Below are 21,153 nucleotides of genomic sequence, written 5' to 3'. Positions count from 1 at the left end.
GGTCACAAGTGAAACTTTTGTTTGCACATTAGTTGTAGCTGTTCATAAATCTGAGTTGAAAAATTATCTGTATTTGATACTATAATGAGTAGGACCATTATCTGGACTTAATATGGAATGATTTCAGGTGGTTGGTATGGTTACACGGAAAGACTTGGCGCGATACAGAGTCTGGAAGCACAGAGGAAATATGGGACTTGATGAACTAGTAATATCGGAAAAAATTTGAATGGCATGATAGCAGTTTTATTTCAATGTAGCCCTAATTATTTTTAAAAAGCTCCCATCCAAGCCAAGCCCACAGACAGAAAAACAAATTGACAGGAAGTGTAATCAGCAGTACCAGAAAGTAATATTCTCCATCTGTTAATGTTTGCTCCATCGCTTTCCATCACCTATGTGTGTGTGTGAATACTGGACCTGTAAGCCAAACAACAAAACAAAAATAAGATTCCAGTATGAAACATTTTTATATTAACAACTTTGTAAAACAATGGAAGCAAAATTTGCTGTTGCTGCATGAAACTAAAAGACAATAACCATTCTTACCAGCCATGTTCTCAACCTGAGTGTGATCTTTTATCTGTACCATTTAATGCACTATACTGTATGTTTCAATGCACAAGTATTTTTATGGAGTTTATGCTACGTACAATGATGCACTGACATATTGTGAATTTCTTAACCTTTGAGTGGTAATGTGTGTTTATGGCTGTGAAGTATATGTAAATATATTTTATATACTTTTTAAACAAGCATTGTATGACCAATAAATTATCTAATATTAAATATGCAATTTTTCACTAAAACCCTGCCATGCAAACACCCCAGCTGTGTAGCTGTGTTATTAGATATACAAAACCCTAGTGTATAAGTGTCACGCTAGGTGACTTACTCTACATCGAAAAGTATTATGACGAGGCAGCCAGCCTTATTCCTTTCAGGTATGTGTGTAGTCTCGGCATTACACTACATAAAAGGGAATTACAAAAATTGTATCACATATATTGCTTTGAATAATCTTCGTAAAATTTCTTTTTGCCATGTTAACTGTGAAAAATATTCATAAACTGTGGTACTCTACATACACACACCAGAAGTACAGTATACTTTAATTTGCTGAGTAAAAGGCCAGAAATTTTCTAGTTCTATAGAGAAGTTGTAAATGTGGGTATGGTATTAATGGAAGAAATGTATTCGGTGATTCACCGTGAAGATCCCCTTCATTAATTATAAACTTGAATCTTAATGGCCACACTATTTACTGTCTGTCTGTCATACATACATACATTCCATACTGGCTTATGCCATCTGCAAGCAGCCACAAATGACAAACATGAAGTGGCAGTTTAACTTCCTGGAATCTGGATATGGGTCAGAAAATATGAGAACAATTCAGTTCTACCAGCGTAGAATGTGGATGTTATAATGTCTGTGTGTTGTTGTTTAAGAAAGTAATTGGTCTTCAAATAGGTTAATGTGTTTGGTACACAAGACACTACTAAAAAAGCTGTCAAATCCCTGATATTCTGACTAAAGAGTATCATGGGATCAGGCAACACCAAATAAAAAGTTTTCATTTGTATTTCCTGGATATCTCGATAATAGGAAACAGCTTATCTGTAAGGAAAACCATCTGTAAGTCTAAAATAAGTCCAGCAGCAAAATTCTAATGATTGCCAACAAACTATGATCATTCAGTTGATTGAAACTAAAGGCAGTGAAGACGTATAAGAATTAACATTTGCACTGCTGTGAACTCCACATGAATTTATAAGGCTACAGTACTCTTACATACGAGGGTAGTATTATGGCTGAAGCCAACAATGCGTTTTGGAGGGCTTGAAAAACGAAGGGGGCCAAACGGCCACTTCTGTATGTGTGTCACAGACCAGTTAGGACGCAAAGACAGCTCCACTTTTACAGGGTTGGGGAGGGGGGATAGTCTGAAATGTTGGTACGGTGGACAATTAAGTTATATTAATAAAGCAGTAACCTCTTGATTCTTTAAGGAATCAAACTCTGCGAATGAAACAGCTTCAAATGTATGGTTTCTTTATAAATGAGTTAATGTCTTAAATATTCGACAGTAAGCATGTAAGTGACAAAAATTTCAAATAGGTTTGAAATTATGTTTAAAATTTTTGGAAGTTACTAATTGCTCTCATTCTCAAATACTGGATGAATAGAGTCTACCGAACCGTGCAAGAATGTTGTGTCGAACACCATTGTCACACACGCCTGGGGCAACCTGATAAATCAGCGGTAGCGGAGCATTGCCTGGACACGGGACATCGTATGCTGTACGAACAGACGGAAATTTTATCCCCAGCGTCATCTTTCTGGGACTGTGTTGTTAAGGAGGCCATACATATCTGTACAGCGGACAATCTTATCAACAGGGATGCAGGGTTTCAACTAAGCGCCGCCTGGAATCCAGCACTGACTGCCATTAAATCGAAGAAAAAAAAAAAAAGGGAAACAAGAACTTCCGATCCGTCAAGTGACGAAACGCGCAACTGAGGTTTAGTTCGGACTTTAACCACAGGAGCGTCCAGGCAGCACAGTCATTGCCCACAGCGCACGCGCGGATGGCCTTTCCTCGGCTCCCAGCAGGGGGCACCAGGAGCGCCGCTTTCCTCCAACTAAGAGCGTCATCCCGCGCACGCATATTGCCTGCTCCCAGCATGATAAATTCCGTCGCCGCCGTGCGATTATCATCAGTAGCACCTTGCAGCAGTGATAACAGCAGCTACCACCACCTGATGATGTCTAGCAGTTGCATCGACGAAATATTGTGAGAGTTACACAATACAATCTGGCGGTAAACCCAAGAAGAGTATTTGCAGCAGATCCGTCGGGAAAGCATGAAAAGTCACATAGTCTGGATAATTTGTGTACCATGAGCTATACTCCCTCAAGACACACAATTTCTAACTCTAACATTAGACTTACTAGCAATAAATCTAGCAATTAAATGAAATATTGAAATTCAAATTTGTTGCCACTGAAAGCCATTAGATAGGCAACCTGTAACTGGGACTGTGCATTGTGAACTGGATTAGCCTTATCTTTTGTCGAACAAACAACATGCCGCTGATCTGGTTTAAATTTTGCCCGATGTCAGCGTTAACGCCAGAAGTGGTCGGCAACAATGAAAATACTGTCACATTGTCGAGCTTTGGGGGACTTCTTTCCACCTAGGAACAAAGCCTCCACGCACAAGCTGAGTAGGCTTTGTTCCTAGGTGGCGTTGCTTCCTTCAATAGCCGGCAGAACACCCTTTGTCGCCTGTGTCGTTACTATTTCCGAACTATCCTGTGCAGTGCAAGGTTAGGCTCATGTATCTCAAAGCATCATTATAGTGGCGACTAAAATTATAGTCTATAATAATAATAATAATAATAATAATAATAATAATAATAATAATAATAATAATAATACTTTGCGAGGAAGACTTGATTGCTGTATGAAGCAGTTCCTGATTAGTGACAAACATGAAGACAGCAGTGGTCTGTCAACTGGCAGAGGGAAGGGAGATACTCCAAAGGCAACAATGAGGAGGTACAATGAGAACTATTTATTGCTAGTTTTACAAAAACTACAATCAACGAAGAAGAGTGTTGGCAGTGTAAAGTTGTTTAACGATTTTAGCTGCTGATAGCATGAAACCTGACAAGTTAGAGAGACATCTTGAAGCCAAACATCCTGAATTAACAGAAAAACCAAAACTTTTTTTGTCTGGAAACTAAACGTTTTAGTATCTACCCAGAAGAACTTTGCCATACAAATGTGAGATCTAAAGCCCTTTTAACCTCTTATCAAATATCTCTTAGAATTGTTAAATGCAAGAAACCATACAAAGTTGTAGAAACTGGTTTTACCAGCAGCAATAGATATAGTATCAACAATTTTTGGCAACTCATTTGCTCGACAGTTGGAAAGTAATACTGTCTCTAATGGCACAGTGCAGAGAAGAATTTTTGGCATTTTTGACGATGTACTCAAGCTGTTAATCTGTAAATTGCGCAAAACTATTTGAACTTCAAGTGGTCGAAGCAACTGGCATTTATAAAGACGCTCATTTGACTACTTATGTTTGTTTCGTTGATGAATTTAACATTTGAGAGGAATTTATTTTCTGTGAGCTGATACTGAAAACAGCTACAGCTGAAACTTTGACATTCTCAATACTTTCTTAAATCAAAACAGTATATCATGAAATAGGTGCATTGGAGTATGCACATATGGAGTTCGCTCAATGTCCGGAATTCATGGTGGATTACCAGCAAAGTTAAAGCTGTAGCTGCTGCTGCTATATGGACTCGCTGCATGATACATTGGGAGGCTGTGGCTACTAAAAAACTTAGTCCAAATCTTCATGAAGTTCTGCAAAACCATTATACAAACAGCTAATATTATTAAGGCAAAATATATAAATGTGAGGAGATGGGTGCTGAACAAATTCAGTTGCTCTTTTTTTTAGTAATGCTCGATGGCTTTCAAGGGCTAAAGTACTGAAAAGAAGGTTTGAACTGAGGAACGAGGTATTCTGTTTTTTATAGGAGAGAAGCCACTCTTTGGCCGACTGTTTCAGCAATGGAGATTTTTTTATGTAAAATGGCTTACTTCACTTCCAGGTAATCAGGCAACTGTACTATCTTGGAATGAAAAGGTGAATGCATTCAAATAGAAATTAGAGCTGTTACAAAAACCGAATGGAGAGTAGCGTACTAGATATGTTCCCTACTATGTCACTGGTAGAGGATACAGATAATCAGATACTTCCAATAGCGATAAAAACTTGGTTTCATAATCATCTTGCAACCTTAAAAGTTCACTTCAGGAAATATTTCAGCAACAATTTTGATTAATTTACTTGGATTAAAAACCCATTCATAAATGCTCCTGGGCCATCATTTCTAAACATAGAAGAGCAAGAACAATTATTGAACTCATTTGTGATACTTCACTGAAGAGTAAATTTAATAAAATCTTTGTTGGTGTTTTGGATACATGTTAGAAAGGACTTCCCAACGCTAAACCAAAATGCAATAAAGATTCTGATTCCTTTTGCAGCTATGTACTGGTGCAAGACTGGATTTTCAATTTTGTCAGCTATGAATTCGAACTACCAATCAAAGCTAAATGTAAACAAAGAACTTCCAGTGGCTCTTTCTGCTGATCCTCCACATATTGAGAAAGCTTATTCTCAAAAGCAAGCTCATCCACCACTATGAACTTTTTAATTTAAATTTTTATTTCTCTTGTAATTCTTCTTTGCCGAGGTGTCAATAATATTCATTTCATAGTTTATGGATAAATGAAAGTGTGGTAGATAAAAAATTGTTCCATGTTATTAGTTTAGTTAGTTATTTAGTTATATTACTTGTTCCATGGATCATGAACACGATTCTTTCGTAATGATGTGGAACGAGTCAAAGCACAAAAGATTCATTTATCCCAAATAATCATTGTTAGTCTTATATACGGTACAATTGTTAATGCTTACTGTATTTCTTTGGCCTATGTCTAAAAATTCGTCTATGGAGTAGAAGGAGTTGTCATTCAGGAATTCCCTTAACTTACTTTTGTATGCCGATTGGTTGTCTGTTAGACTTTTGATATTGTTTGGCAATTGACTAAAAATCTTTGTGGCAGTATAATTCACCCCCTTTTGTGCCAATGTCAAATTCAATGAACGGTAGAGAAGGTCACCCTGTCTCCTAGTATTGTAGCTGTGGATTGTGCTATAAATTCTGAAGTGATCTGGGTTACTAACAACAAATTTCATTAGGCTGTATATATATTGTGAAGCTACTGGCAATATCCCTAATTCTTTAAATAATTGTCTACAAGATGATCTTGGATGAGCCACAGACATTATTCTGATAACACGTTTTTGTGCAATAAATACCTTCTTTCTTAGTAATGAATTGCCCCAAAAGATGATTCCGTAAGAAAGCAACGAATGAAAATATGCATGGTAAGCTAACTTACTGATGTGCTTGTCTCCAAAATTTGCAATGACACTAATAGCATAGGTAGCTGAGCTCAATCGTTTCAGTAGATTGTCAATGTGTGTCTTCCAGTTTAAATTCTGATCAATACAGACACCCAGAAATTTTGAACAATCTGCTTTAGCTAAAGATTTTCCCCCACACTCTATATTTATTTCCGGTGTTCTGCCTTTCCCTGTACTGAACTGTATGTACAGTGTTTTTTCAAAGTTCAATGAAAGTCCATTTGCGGAAAACCACTTAATAACTCTTTGAAAAACATTATTTGTATTTTCCTCAGCTGATTCTTGCTTTTTAGGCTTGATTACAATACTTGTGTCATCTGCAAAGAGAACCAAGTTTGCATCTTCATGAATATAATTAGGCAAGTCATTAACATATATTAAAAACAATAAAGGCCCCAAGATAGAACCCTGTGGTACCCCATTCTTTATACATCCCCAGTCTGAATAATCTGATGCCCTTTGTGTACTATGTGGGTTTACTGTTTCAACCTTCTGCATTCTACCAGTTAAATATGAAGTGAACCATCTGTGTACTGAACCATTCATTCCATAGTACTTCAGCTTATCTAAGAGGATTTCATGATCCACACAATCAAAAGCCTTAGAGAGATCACAGAAAATCCCAATTGGTGATGTTCTACTATCCAGAGCATTTAAAATTTGATCAGTGAAAGCGTGTATAGCACTATCTGTTGAAACACCTTTCTGAAAACCGAACTGACATTTTGTTAAAACGTTATTCCCACTAATGTGTAAAGTTACTCTTGAGTACATTACTTTTTCAAACACTTTTGAGAAGGATGTCAGAAGTGAAATAGGACGATAATTGTTGACGTCTGTCTTGTCACCTTTTTTATACAAGGGTTTAACTTTGGCATATTTCAATCTGTCAGGAAATATTCCCTGATTCAATGAGCTATTACATATGTGGCTAAGAACTCGACTTATCAGTAAGATTTTAGTATTCTATTGGAGATACCATCAGTTCCATGTGAGTTTTTATTCTTAAGTGAATTTATTATTTTCTTAATTTCAGAAGGTGAGGTGGGTAGGATTTCAATTTCATTTGTTTGCACCGGGAATGCCTCTTTCATATAGAGTTCTGCCCTATCTGGTGAGCAGCTGGTGCCTATATTTTCCACTACATTTATAAAATGATTATTAAAAATATTTTCAACCTGTGCATCGTGATCAGAAAGCCCGTTCTTAATAGGATAGGTGCTTACTTCTTTTAATTTATCTTGGTCTATGAAAATGTTATCTATCTGGGTGCTACTGTCTTGTACAATACGAGTAGGAAAATCAATGACTGATGTCAGATTGTAAGAGCAAAGTAATAGTTCAAGGTCGTTCTTCTTGCTTGAGTGTTTAAGAAAATCTATGTTAAAATCTCCACAAATGATAATGTGTTTTCCCTTTTCTGACAGATAACGCAGCAAGAGATCTAGGTTTTTAAGAAACATTTGAAAATTTCCAAGTGGGGACCTATACACAGTCACAATTATGAATTTACCACTGTCCAATTTAAGCTCACAAGCACATACTTCAATGTGCTGTCCTACACAGAATTTTGCGGTTTCTATGTTTTTAAAACTATGTTCCCCCTTAACATAAATGGCAGCTCCTCCTTTCTCCATATTGTCTCTACAAAAACAAGTTGCTAGTTTATACCCATTAATATTTACATTTTCCATTTGTGTAGTTATATGATGTTATATGATGTTATATGATGTTCAACTTCTGTTGTATTTTTAATATTCTCAAAACAAATTATTAGTTCGTCTATTTTGTTCCTTAATCCCCTGATATTTTGGTGAAATATATTAACACAACTGTTTCCTCTACCTTTATTCGAACCATTTATTTTTTTACCTTTAAGAGCTGCCTGTCTGGACATCTTGTTCAACCTAAAAAAGGTGCCCCTATGACCTTTCGGGTCACAGGGGTTTTGCCTTGAGTGCTAGTGGCCCCCTTTAGACGACCTACAATTAAATCAGCTAATCTATCCTTCCCTAGACTATTTAGGTGCAGGCCATGTCGAGTGTATCCCTATCTCCCAATGCTACCAACAGGCACTGTATAAATGTGTGTTTTTGCACCGTCCAGCAGCTGCTCGCTCCACTTTCTGTTAACTCACCACACACAAGGGTTAACCGAGGGCCGATCGTAACGCTGCAATACCTCAACAAAACCCACATTCGTACATCCTGTTGCAGCTCCTATTTTATCCAGGTCACTCTTAATATCATAATTCCTATCCTTAGCCAGGCTGTTTCCTGCCCCACCTATTACTATCACCTCATCATTCTTGTCAAAGTCCCTACAGAGTGGTCCTATGTCTTCTATCACCTGGCTAAGCCTAGCACTTCGCTTAAACAAACTCGTGACCTGGTAATCTGCTCCTAATTTCTCCTGCACTAGTTGGCCTACACCCCTCCCATGACTGCTACCTAGCAGCAAGACTTTTCTTTTCCTATTACTAGATTTTCCCAACCTAATTTTAGTAGTCTGCTACACCCTATTTTCAACTACTCCTTTTTTTTGGCTCCTCCCTTCCTACTTCAGGTAACAAGGAGAATTTATTCATAACTGGAACTTCGACAACATCTACATGGCTGGTCCCTTTTCGCGATTTCCTTGTTACCAATTCCCATTTCCCGCAGTCTTTTTTCCCCCTTTAACTTAGCTAATTCAGTTTTTACTGAATCTAGTTCAGCCTGAAGGGCACACATCTTTTCCTCCTGTTGTACGAATCTTTTTTCTATACTACAGAGCCTACAGTTCCATGGGAGAGCCAAAAGCATAATCTCGTCAAATTTCCCGCTACATGAGCCCCAATGAAAAACACCCCCACATCCCCCACATACCACACCCGATTCTATCTTCGTACAGCAGCTTCCACACTTAGTACTCATGGCAATGTACAGTAATAAAATTTAAACAATGATCTCTTAATACAACAAACTATATTCTTAAATCAGTAAGATAATGAACCTACAATGGATGTAATCTAACGAGCTACGTGAATTTAAACAATCGTTATCTGAAAGGAAACAAATGCGAAATGTAAAGTCTATGAACAAATAAGTTTGAATAATCTACAACCCAATGATAAAAAGTCTTTAATTATTGACCAAAGGAGTATTTAAGATTATAGGCGCAAAGTTAAGTAATAATAAGAGGTCTACACACGCACGAAATTTACGCCTACAAATGTAAACTAACACTGACGAAAACCGGCCGTTTAGTAAAACCTTCTTTATGAGTAAAATATGCTAATATTCACGAAACCTTCAATACACAGTCTAACACAGACGTTAATTTAACTATCTAAACTATAATTTACACTAAGTTTAATATTATTCTATTACTGAACACTTAACTTTTGCCAGAGCTCCGAAAGCGCGCGCACCGCTTGCTGCAGGGCTGCCAACTGTTTTTGTTATTATGAGTCTTTTGGTTTCTCCTGCGTAATATCCTTTTAAATTGAGTTCGGTAAACAGAATAATAAGGAACAAATATAACATGACTATTTTTCTTAACAACAATAGGCTGGGGGACAGGGTGATTATGTTTTTCCTAGTGAAAGGGGGGGGGGGGGGGGCACTGAGGAAAAAAAGTTGTGAGAACCACAGATACAGATAGCATTCAAAATTTATTTCAAGTTTGATTGACGTAAACTATCAGTGGAAGAAACCTCACTCACCTCTTATTTCAGCTTCATTTGTGGACAAGCCAAAATACAGCACTCAGAGAGATGCAATTTTCTGCATTAGGGAAATGAAAGAAAAGTGTGAAATTTTACAGACAAAGAGATGTCTCCTCCACATAATTTTTCGATCTCTACAGGCTGTGACACAGTCCAACATGCAGTCACAGAGATGTAAATTCACTGATCATGGCTTCATAATATGGTGTAAAGCAGGGAGACAAATACAGTTTTCGCTCAGTCCTAAGCTTTTAAAACCTGATTCTACATGCCCATGTGAAAGTGATTTTGGAAGGTTTACCACTTTCCTCTGATTGTATGTTAGGCCTGGCATGCAGTTCTACATCTACATCAATGTCTAAACATTCTTGTTAACCACTGTGGGAAGCGTGGCAGATGCTACATCCAATTGTACCAGTCATTAGGGTTTCTTCCTGTTCCATTCATGTATGGAGCATGGAAAGAACGATTATTTGAATCCATCTATGCATGCTGTAATTCTTCTAATCTTGTCCTCACAGTGTGAGTGACAACTTATAGCCTGTTCTGAAAGCTTGTTAGTAGACTGTCTCAGGATAGTTTCCATCTATGTTCAAAGAGTCTGCCAATGCAATTTCTTTAGCATCCCAGTGACACACTCCTATGGGTCAAGTAACTCAAAAAATACTGTTTCCAAAACACATTTGTTTAAGCTTTAATGAAGCCAGACCATTAAGAAACAGAATACATCAAAATAAGCAAAAACTCAATTAAATTGATCAGATGAGAAGTTATGTAAACGAACAGTGTTGTTGATAGCATCAGAATTAAATCAGGTTTTTTAAAAATTTATTTCTGTATCTCCATTTTGAGAAATATTGCTCAATGGTAGCTTTTGTTAGTAATACCTGTTAATATTCAACATAAATTTCTCAGTCCCCCCTCTCTCCCCCCCCCCCCCCCCCCCCCCCGCCCTCTTTTCAAAAACATATTTTTTAAATGTTCAGCGTCAACTTCATGTTACTAGTAAATAAAGGTGATATCTTTTGTGACTGCCTTCTAGCTTTATTTCCCAATTCGTTGGATATTTTTTATTTAGTCATGAATAGATGTCATTCAGGATCAGCATTTTTCAAAAAAAAGTGGCAACCAGAATCTATAATGAAATATGTTCACCCATTAGGTATTAAAGTAACCTACCTCCAACAAATATTGACTAGACGTCTGTCACTCCTTGGAAATACTATAAGTTTAGTTTCTTGCTGATTTTAGTTGTTAGGTCATGGTCTAAGGGATGTTTCTGTGCCTAATATTTAGTCTCCCAATGATGGCCACACTTTCAGAGGCCGCATGAGTGGTTACTGAAACTCAAGTAGGCATTATGAGACAAAACATTAGACACAGACACATACCTTAGACCATGGCTTAATGCCTGTACAACTGAACTCGCCAATAATGTAAATACTGGCTGTGAAGGCCTTCATTGTATGAATAAGTTTAGTATTTCTCTTGTACTATTTAGTTCCTGGGATAGGACATGTCTTCAGACTCACCAAATCAACTATAACAGTAATCACAGTTTTAGAATCTTGCCCCCCTCTTAGTTTAATTTCTGTGGTTGCCCACATTTGAAATGACTTCAATCACGGCAAAGGTAAACATGAACAGTAATTCTGTTGGCACATAACTTTGCCTCGGCATTTAATTATATACCTGTATGTAATATGATCTTACTAGGAGGAACTGCAGTGCTATTGTGATACATAAATCAAGGATTAAAAGTTAATCATTGTACAGGCAGTGAAGACAACAAATGAACAGTTACACTTTTCAACTCCAAACCATTTAATTATTTATTTTGCAAAAACATTTTCATGATATATTGCTTTTAAAAATATATATCAAAACATCACCAGTCACTGTAAACAACATGCTTTATATACAGTGTACACAAATATAGAATTACAAATAATGAACTATTCAACAAGTCAGCTGGCAACTATGGACAAGTGCAAGGATGTATGGGATAGCTTTTGCATCTAGGTCCATTGCAGGGTTAAGAGTTACTAGGCAAGGGGTGTTTCGAGTAATGGTGGAATAGGGATACACAAGGATATCATGTAGATTCGGTGGGCAGCAGAATACTCCTTTGGGATGGGTGGGAAGGAAAAAGTACTCATTTCCAGGCATGAGAAGTAGTAGTTGAAACCCTGGCAGAGAATGTGACTCAACTGCTTCAGTCATATGTGGAACTCTGTGGTATGTGATGAGAGAGAAGGCAAGGGTGATCTGTTTCTGGACAAGGTTGTGAAAGCAATTTCACTCTTTGGAAACACCAGTGAAATCCTTGCTATATTTTGGGTGTGACTGCTCATCACTACAGATGCTAAAGACTTTTTGATATGGAATGTGTGGCAGTTGTCAAAGTGGAAATATTTTTGGTGGTTAGTACATTTGATGTAGACATGGCTTGTTGCGTTGAGGAGGACCAGCTGAAGCAAATGGGGAAGATGATGATGATAATGATGATGACGTGGAGAAACGTTAATAGGGTGTCCTCATTCTCAGTCCATATCAGAAAGATGTCATGTTTTTCTACACACAACAGATAACTACCATGGATTGTTGGTGCAGTGTCTCACGCCATATATTCTTCCTGCTGATAGAATTATTGTGGATCTGCAAACTGATCACACTTCCTCCCTATTCCTCATATATTTTCATGTGTTTTTCTGTACCTTCCTGTGCCACATGTATTTCAATGAACCCCATACCTAACAAACAACCCCCCCCCCCCCCTTTTTTTCCCGTATTTGAACACGCATGTACTGATGTCACGGAAGCCAGTTACTCTCACTGCCTCCTTTCTTCATTCACACACATCCACCCATTGAACTGCATCTCACTATTATTGTCTTCTTATTTATTTTTCTCCTTGATCTTATTGTGCACATTGATTTTAGTTCACTTTAATCTTTCAGTATAGGCCCTACACTCAGTTGTCAGCTCTTTCCCTTCACTTCATGTGTTTTGTCATTTCTGTTTCTTTCCCACATATTTTTAGGCATCTTTTTACTCTTCACTATGGTCTTTGCCCCTTTCATCTGTGCTAGTACAGGAAAGTTTCCCTATCCTTGGCCAGAATCCAGTCCCACATACTGTTTCTCCTGTGTTGCCTATCTCCTAGAATCTCTCAAAATGGGTTCATCAAATTATGCATCTCCAACTGATCTTCAACAATGACCTCTGTCCATTCAGATTTTGTCAGTACATATCCCTCACCATCTTAGCCCTGGAAATCCCGAAAAATCAGGACCAAACCACCGTGCAATACATTATCTCCATCCATAAAATTCTCCTCTCTGCAATCCCAAATTTCTGCATACAATTTCCCAGATTGAAACTCTTTCCTCCAGGACCCAGAGCAGCATGCACAACACAACCTCAATAGCTCTACTACCTGTTTACCTTCCACTCCCACCTTGACTACCCCTATCCACAATCACCACAAGAACTTCCATCAAACTTCTCTTGTATTCTCTAATAGCTCCCAAACCCTGCCTTGCAGATCTACTACATTTGCCATCTCAGAAACTCCCTACCAAAACCATACACTATCCAAAACTTAAACAGACCGGAAACACAGTCCTGAAACTGTCCTCCAAAAGCCTCAGATCCACAGAAGTGTCAGTTCTTTCCAAAGGCCTTACCTTTTGCCCCACCCCATATTCAATCACACTGAGCTAAATACATCTACATGACTACTCTGCAATTCACATTTAAGTGCTTCGCAAAGGGTTCATCGAACCACAATCATACTATCTCTCTACTGTTCCACTCCCGAACAGCGAGCGGGAAAAACGAACACCTAAACCTTTCTGTTCGAGCTCTGATTTCTCTTATTTTATTTTGATGATCATTCCTACCTATGTAGGTTGGGCTCAACAAAATATTTTCGCATTCGGAAGAGAAAGTTGGTGACTGAAATTTCGTAAAAAGCTCTCGCCGCGACGAAAAACGTCTATGCTGTAATGACTTCCATCCCAACTCGTGTATCATATCTGCCACACTCTCTCCCCTATAACGCGATAATACAAAACGAGCTGCCTTCTTTGCACCCTCTCGATGTCCTCCGTCAATCCCACCTGGTAAGGATCCCACACCGCGCAGCAATATTCTAACAGAGGACGAACGAGTGTAGTGTAAGCTGTCTCTTTAGTGGACTTGTTGCATCTTCTAAGTGTCCTGCCAATGAAACGCAACCTTTGGCTCGCCTTCCCGACAATATTATCTATGTGGTCCTTCCAACTGAAGTTGTTCGTAATTTTAACACCCAGGTACTTAGTTGAATTGACAGCCTTGAGAATTGTACTATTTATCGAGTAATCGAATTCCAACGGATTTCTTTTGGAACTCATGTGGATCATCTCACACTTTTCGTTATTTAGCGTCAACTGCCACCTGACACACCATACAGCAATCTTTTCTAAATCGCTTTGCAGCTGATACTGGTCTTCGGATGACCTTACTAGACAGTAAATTACAGCATCATCTGCAAACAGTCTAAGAGAACTGCTCAGATTGTCACCCAGATCATTTATATAGATCAGGAACAGTAGAGGTCCCAGGACGCTTCCCTGGGGAACACCTGATATCACTACAGTTTTACTCGATGATTTGCCGTCTATTACTACGAACTGCGACCTTCCTGACAGGAAATCACGAATCCAGTCGCACAACTGAGACGATACCCCATAGCTCCGCAGCTTGATTAGAAGTCGCTTGTGAGGAACGGTGTCAAAAGCTTTCCGGAAATCTAGAAATACGGAATCAACTTGAGATCCCCTGTCGATAGCGGCCATTACTTCGTGCGAATAAAAGAGCTAGCTGCGTTGCACAAGAGCGATGTTTTCTGAAGCCATGCTGATTACGTGTCAATAGATTGTTCCCTTCGAGGTGATTCATAATGTTTGAAAACAGTATATGCTCCAAAACCCTACTGCAAACCGACGTCAATGATATAGGTCTGTAGTTAAATGGATTACTCCTACTACCCTTCTTGAACACTGGTGCGACCTGCGCAATTTTCCAATCTGTAGGTACAGATCTATCGGTGAGCGAGCGGTTGTATATGAGTGCTAAGTAGGGAGCTATAGTATCAGCGTAATCTGAAAGGAACCTAATCGGTATACAATCTGGACCTGAAGACTTGCCCGTATCAAGCGATTTGAGTTGCTTCGCAACCCCTAAGGTATCTGCTTCTAAGAAACTCATGCTAGCAGATGGAGCCAATGATTGCACCTTGTGGATGGCTCCCTCTAGGCACCGCTCACCTACAACAGTATTTGAGCAGCAGTACGAAATGCAGAAGTTGTGTGCATACAGAGAAGGTGAGACGTAGGGCCCGACAGCTGCTGGTAGACCGTCAATGGCAACTAAAAATAGAACGACACTCAATACAGTGCCCTGCGAGACTCCATTCTCCTGGATATGGATGGAAGTGTGGGAGTCACCAACTTGGACTTGGAAAGTACGGAGTTTTGGATAAAAATCGTGAGTGGTCCCCGGAGACACCACTCTTACAATGTGGCAAGGATATGATGTCACCAAGTGGTGTCGTATGCTTTACATAAGACAAAAAAGACAGCAATCAGGCGTTGCTATCTGTAAGCGGCTGTTCAGATGGCAGACTCGATGGACACTAGAATATCAGTGGTAGAGTGACCCTGGCGGAAGCTGCCCTGACATGGAGCCAGCAAGCCTTGCGACTCCAGGACACAACCCAACTACTGACATACTACACGTTCCAGCAGCTTACAAAGAATGTTGGTGAGGCTGATGGGCTGACAGGTATCCAAATCAAGCAGGTTTTTTTACCAGGTTTGAGCACTGGAATGATGGTACTCTTCCGCCATTGGAAAGTCACCATTGCACCAAATCCAGTTGAAGATGACAAAAAGATGTTACTTGTAGTCAGATGAGAGATGTTAATCATTTGGCTGTGGATGCGCTCAAGCCCAGGAGCTGTGTCGGGGCAATGTACAAGGGCACTGAGGGGCTCCCACTCTGTAAATAGAGCATTATATGATTCACTGCAGTGTGTAGTGAATGAGAGGACATTCCCTTCCAGCCATTGTTTGAGTGTGCGAAAGGCTGGGGGTAATTCTCTGACGCAGAGGCTCGAGCAAAGTGCTCAGCAAAGGGCCCAGCAGTCGTGTTTGCGTCGGTACATAACTCGCCATTTATGGTAACACCGGGGACAGCTGTTGGGGCTTGGTACCCAAAAAGATGTTTAATCTTTGCCCAGACTTGGGAAGGTGACGTGTGGCAACCAATGGTGGAGATGTATCTCTTCCAACACGCCTTCTTCCGTTGTCTGATAAGCTAGTGAACACTGGCACGAAGCCATTTAAGGCTATGAGGTGCTCCAGGGAAGGGTGCCGCTTATGCTACTGTAGAGCTCGCCGATGCTCCTTAATTGCTTCAGCGACTTCCGGCGACCACCGAGGGACTGCCTTACATCTCGGGCACCCTAAAGATGGAGGGATCACATTTTGGGCACCCTAAAGAATCGCATTTTATGCTGCATAAACAATTGTGCTAGTCACCTGCTCAACCATCAATCGATGTTACCATGTGGCGGAGATTCAGGGGTGACAGCAGAGGTGAAAGTTCCCTAGTCTGCCTTGTTCAAAGCCCATCTGGGCAGGCGTCCATGTGCCTGATACTGGGGCAGTGACAGGAAGATGGTAAAGTGGTCACTACCACACAGGTCATCAGGTGCTATCCAGTGGATAGATGGGAGAAGTCCTGGGCTGCAAAATGATAAATCAATGGCCAAGTAATTACCATGAGCCACACTGAAATGTGTGGCAGCCCCAGTATTTAAGAGGCAGAGGTCGAATTGCAACAGTAAAGTTCTGATATCTCTGTCTCGGCCAGTAAGCATGGTATCACCCCACAAGGGGTTATGCACATTAAAATTTCCCAGAAGTAGGAAAGTTTTAGGGAGTTGATCAATCGGTGAAGCTAATAGGGGCACTGTGCACCATCTGGAGGAAAATATACATTGCAGGCACTTATTTCCTGTCTTAGGGTTTTCTTTTTGGATTTCTCTCCCTGCTCCTTGAGTTTCCCTGGCTGGGAGGACTTCACTGGCTCAGGCTCCGGGACTGCCGATGAGTATTAAGCCCTACGACCAGCTGCTTTTGGGCTATTCAGCCACTGGCGGGTGTCGTCTTTCACACTTGAAAGAAACTGGCAGGTGTAGTCTTTCCCAGTAGAAGAAACCTGAGAATGGAGTGACCCAAGCGACCCCTTCCTAGCAAGAGAAGGTGAAGAAGACGTACACTTATCCACCTTAGAAGTGGGGATGGACATCCCCGATGTTTGGGCGGGGGGGGGGGGGGGGCGTGTGTGTGTGTTGCTCCCGAAGCAGGTGGTGCAGGAACAACAGGGAGGGAAATCCCCCACTGTCAAAGACGCATGTGTAGTCTTCTGGCTCAGAGGTGACCTGGGTTGGCGGAGCTGATGGTTCCAGAACTGTAGTAGTGGCGGCGTAAGACAATATCACACACACACACACACACAGGATGCAGGCGTCCATATTTTCTCTTAGCCTCAGTGTAGGTCAGTTGGTCCAGGGTCTTTTACTCCATGATTTTCCTTTCTTTCTGGAGAATCCTGCAGTCAGGCGAGCAAGGCGGTTGGTGCTCTCCTCAGTTGACACAGATGGGAGGCTGGGCACATGGAGTATTGGGATGTGATAGGTGTCTGCAGTCTAGGCATGTGCCGCTGGAAGTACAGTGCGAAGACATATGGCTGAACTGCCAGCACTTTAAGCACCGCATTGGGGGAGAGATATAGGGCTTTACATCATACTGGTAGACCATCACCTTCACATTCTTGGGCAATGTATCACTCTTGAAGGCACCGGTAGCAACCTGATTATCCTTTGGACCCCGGTGCATACCAGGCTACATGAGAATTAGGGGAAATAAACTGTCACATGCAGCAACCAGACACGATTGCTGGTGAGCAAACATGTCAGAAATATTCAGCTGCTGCAATTTAAGCTGTGCTCTTAGGATCCGGTGTAACCACATGCCAAGAGAAACAACAAAAAAATTTTGAAGAGCAATATTATATGCAAAAGCTTCACTTTTTTGCAACTATAGGGTGTGCATATTAATTGAAAACATTAACTTTCTGTATTTGTGAGTTTGTGCTACTGAACAGTGTTACTGTTGGCTGACTATATCACATGTCTTATGCTCCACTTTTCTGCTGCCATTGGCTGGTGAGATCACGTGGCATGAGTTATGATCGATTCACAGAAGTGCATTGCGCAATGTAATTTCGACTTCAGTGTTTCAGAAGCTGTATTTGGTGGAATTCGTATTTATACTTTTATATAACGAAAATATGCAGTTAACTAAGTGAACATCGGGCAGTCTGGGGCAGCTTGACTCCATACGGGATGGCTCTCAGAGCAGCTGATGCATACAGCTGGAGATGGGCAGTTAGTGCTAAGTTCAGGGGTACCATTCAGCTTGTTGTTTCTCCTTTACAACCAATTGTGCATAGGGCCAAAACAGCACTTCAAAGAGCTCAAAGAGTTAGGGATGAAAGACATAATCTTGATGCTCAAGGAAGCCTGTTGTGATGTATTCAGGTAGCGATAGACTACCAAAAGTCACAATGAGGTGGCAGTTTTTGCCAGCTTTCTGTTATTTTATTGTGTTATTTGTTTCATATGAGCTACTACCTTTGATGTCAATTCTTGTTTAATAAGCAAGATATCTATTTCCATTACATCACACCATGTTTCTACACAGCTGCACAAGTTGAAAAAGTTGTGCATTTCAATTAATACGTGAAATTCACGCTATTTTACTGATTTTCTAAGTAATTTCACCAGCCCTGATCCATAAGCTCCAATTTGGAAGGCAGCATTTTGAAGTCAGTTAACAGATTGTGAATTTAACTTGGGGACCAGCCCGGTATTCACCTATCGGGATGTGGAAAACCGCCTAAAAACCGCTTCCAAACTCGGTGGCACACCATCCCTTGTTAATCCACTGGGTGGATCGATCCGAGGCTGGTGCACCACCCCCGAATCCACGAAGCAGCGCATTAGTGATCTCAGCTACCTTGGTGGGTTGAATCTGCTATGCTTCAAACTAGGATATTCATGAGCCTTCAAAATTGCTTGTTATAGGTTAATAAACTATTGTATAAAATGAACCACGAGACCCTTGCACCTTGCTACTTTGTTGGATCTGATGGAGCTGACTGTCATAAGTCTTACCATTCCTCTACGGCAAAAGTTAACTACAATCAGTTACAGGAATGTCACCAGTGAACAACGAGCTTCTCTGATGTAGATCTGTGCTTGGTTTTACTGAAGATGCCCAAATTTGTTCATACCATAATGCCTTGTTGATGACAAAAAAAAGTAGTAAGTAAGGCTTTAACACCAGTAACCATGGCAATATTTGAGAGGTTGAATTTACTGACTAATGAAGTTTTTAAACCTGGTCCGAAAATTTGTATCAAATGTAGACATGAAGTGGCCCATAAAGAATCATTGCAGCGTGATAAGCAAGAATCACCATCTACTGAAGACACTGATGTTGCTGCTGCTTGCTTTACTGCTAATACTTCATTATCATCATTTGGAGAGTCACCATTAAAGCTTCAACAGATCAGCAAAAGGGATTCAATGGGATACATAAAGTACAAAGTTCTAAAAGCCCAAGGCAGCATTACTAAGGTGACTGCCACAGCTGCTGGAACGCGCCAAGTAGATATTACTGAAACACAAACAGAAGAGTGCCAAAAATGTAAAGATAAGGACATCTTAATTGAAGAACTCCAGATTAAGATTCAGACTGCAAGCAACTGCAGTAAAATTTAAATTTTGACCCTAGCCCAAAACAGTTGGACTACTGAAAAAACAGCTAAAGAATTTGCTGTTTCAGCTAAAATGGTGAAGAAGGCTAGGAAACTAAAGAACTGTAAACTGAAAAGGGGAAAAGCTCAATGGTGTTAAGTAAAACCATATGTCCTCACATTTTTGAAGATGGTGAGTTTTCTTGTTTATGCCCAGGTAAAAAGGATTGTGTTACAGCAAGAACAAAAGCGGAAAAAATCACAAGCAAAAAAATGCCTGCTACTTTGTAACCTGAAAGAACGTTCATTGCTTATTGTAAGCAATAGGGAAATCAACTGTGCTTGTGAGCTCAGGCTGAAATGTTGTACTACTGTTGATGCTTCTGGATTACATTCAGTATGTGTATGTGCAATTCATCAAAATGACAAATTAATGCTGGCTTCAGCAACATCCATTCAAGATGACTACAAGGATTTGATGAAAACAAAAGATTGTATGCTGCAACATTGTGAGGAACATCCAGGAAAAATGCAAGAACAGGCTTTTCTTGGAGATGCTTTTATAGACTATGACCCCAAGGAAACAATGGAATGCTAACAATGGGTCCATACTGACCGACACATTAGAGACATGTCAGATTGTTGTTGATGTTGCGCTCTTCAGTCCTGAGACTGGTTTGATACAGCTCTCCATGCCACTCTATCCTGTGCAAGCCTCTTCATCTCCCAGTACCTACTGCAACCTACATCCTTTCGAAACTGCTTAGTGTATTCATCTCTTGGTCTCCCTCTACGATTTTTACCCTCCACGCTGCCCTCCAATACTAAATTGGTGATCCCTTGATGCCTCAGAACATGTCCTACCAACCGATCCCTTCTTCTGGTCAAGTTGTGCCACAAACTTCTCTTCTCCCCAATCCTATTCAGTACCTCCTCATTAGTTATGTGATCTACCCATCTAATCTTCAGCATTCTTCTGTGGCACCACATTTTGAAAGCTTCTATTCTATTCTTGTCCAAACTATTTATCGTCCATGTTTCACTTCCATACATGGCAACACTCCATATGAATATTTTCAAAAATTACTTCCTGACACTTAAATCTATACTCGATGTTAACAAATTTCTCTTCTTAGAAACGCTTTCCTTGGCATTGCCAGCCTACATTTTATATCCTCTCTACTTCGACCATCATCAGTTATTTTGCTCCCCAAATAGCAAAATTCCTTTAATACTTTAAGTGTCTCATTTCCTAATCTAATTCCCTCAGCATTACCCAACTTAATTCGACTACATTCCATTATCCTCGTTTTGCTTTTGTTGATGCTCATCTTATATCCTCCTTTCGAAACGCTATCCATTCCATTCAACTGCTCTTCCAAGTCCTTTGCTGTCTCTGACAATGGCATCGGCGAACCTCATAGTTTTTATTTCTTCTCCATGGATTTTAATACCTACTCCAAATTTTTCTTTTGTTTCCTTTACTGCTTGCTCAATATACACATTGAATAACATCGAGGAGAGGCTACAACCCTGTCTTACTCCC

At 40.1% G+C, this 21,153-nt stretch overlaps 1 protein-coding gene and 1 long non-coding RNA gene across 5 annotated transcripts in view; one reads left to right on the top strand and one right to left on the bottom strand.

Moving 5' to 3' along the window:
* The window catches only part of LOC126334514 (H(+)/Cl(-) exchange transporter 7), a 239,179-nt gene extending 238,390 nt beyond the window's left edge, over positions 1 to 789 (top strand). For all 4 annotated transcript variants that reach the window (XM_049996862.1, XM_049996864.1, XM_049996863.1 and 1 more), the window contains one exon: positions 128 to 789. In XM_049996862.1, coding sequence (XP_049852819.1) covers positions 128 to 229 — 102 coding nt within the window. In that variant the 3' untranslated portion in view covers positions 230 to 789. The remainder of the gene's footprint in view (positions 1 to 127) is intronic.
* Positions 225 to 21,153, bottom strand: part of LOC126334517 (uncharacterized) — a 35,515-nt gene continuing 14,586 nt past the window's right edge. Inside the window, exon 3 of the long non-coding RNA XR_007564745.1 lies at positions 225 to 420. This is a non-coding gene — a long non-coding RNA (uncharacterized LOC126334517). The remainder of the gene's footprint in view (positions 421 to 21,153) is intronic.

The sequence above is a fragment of the Schistocerca gregaria genome, chromosome 2 (genome assembly GCF_023897955.1).
Source record: "Schistocerca gregaria isolate iqSchGreg1 chromosome 2, iqSchGreg1.2, whole genome shotgun sequence".
NCBI classification, from domain to species: Eukaryota; Metazoa; Arthropoda; class Insecta; order Orthoptera; family Acrididae; genus Schistocerca; species Schistocerca gregaria.
Note: the sequence above shows the minus strand (reverse complement) of the source record. Positions and strands in the feature narration are given on the sequence as shown.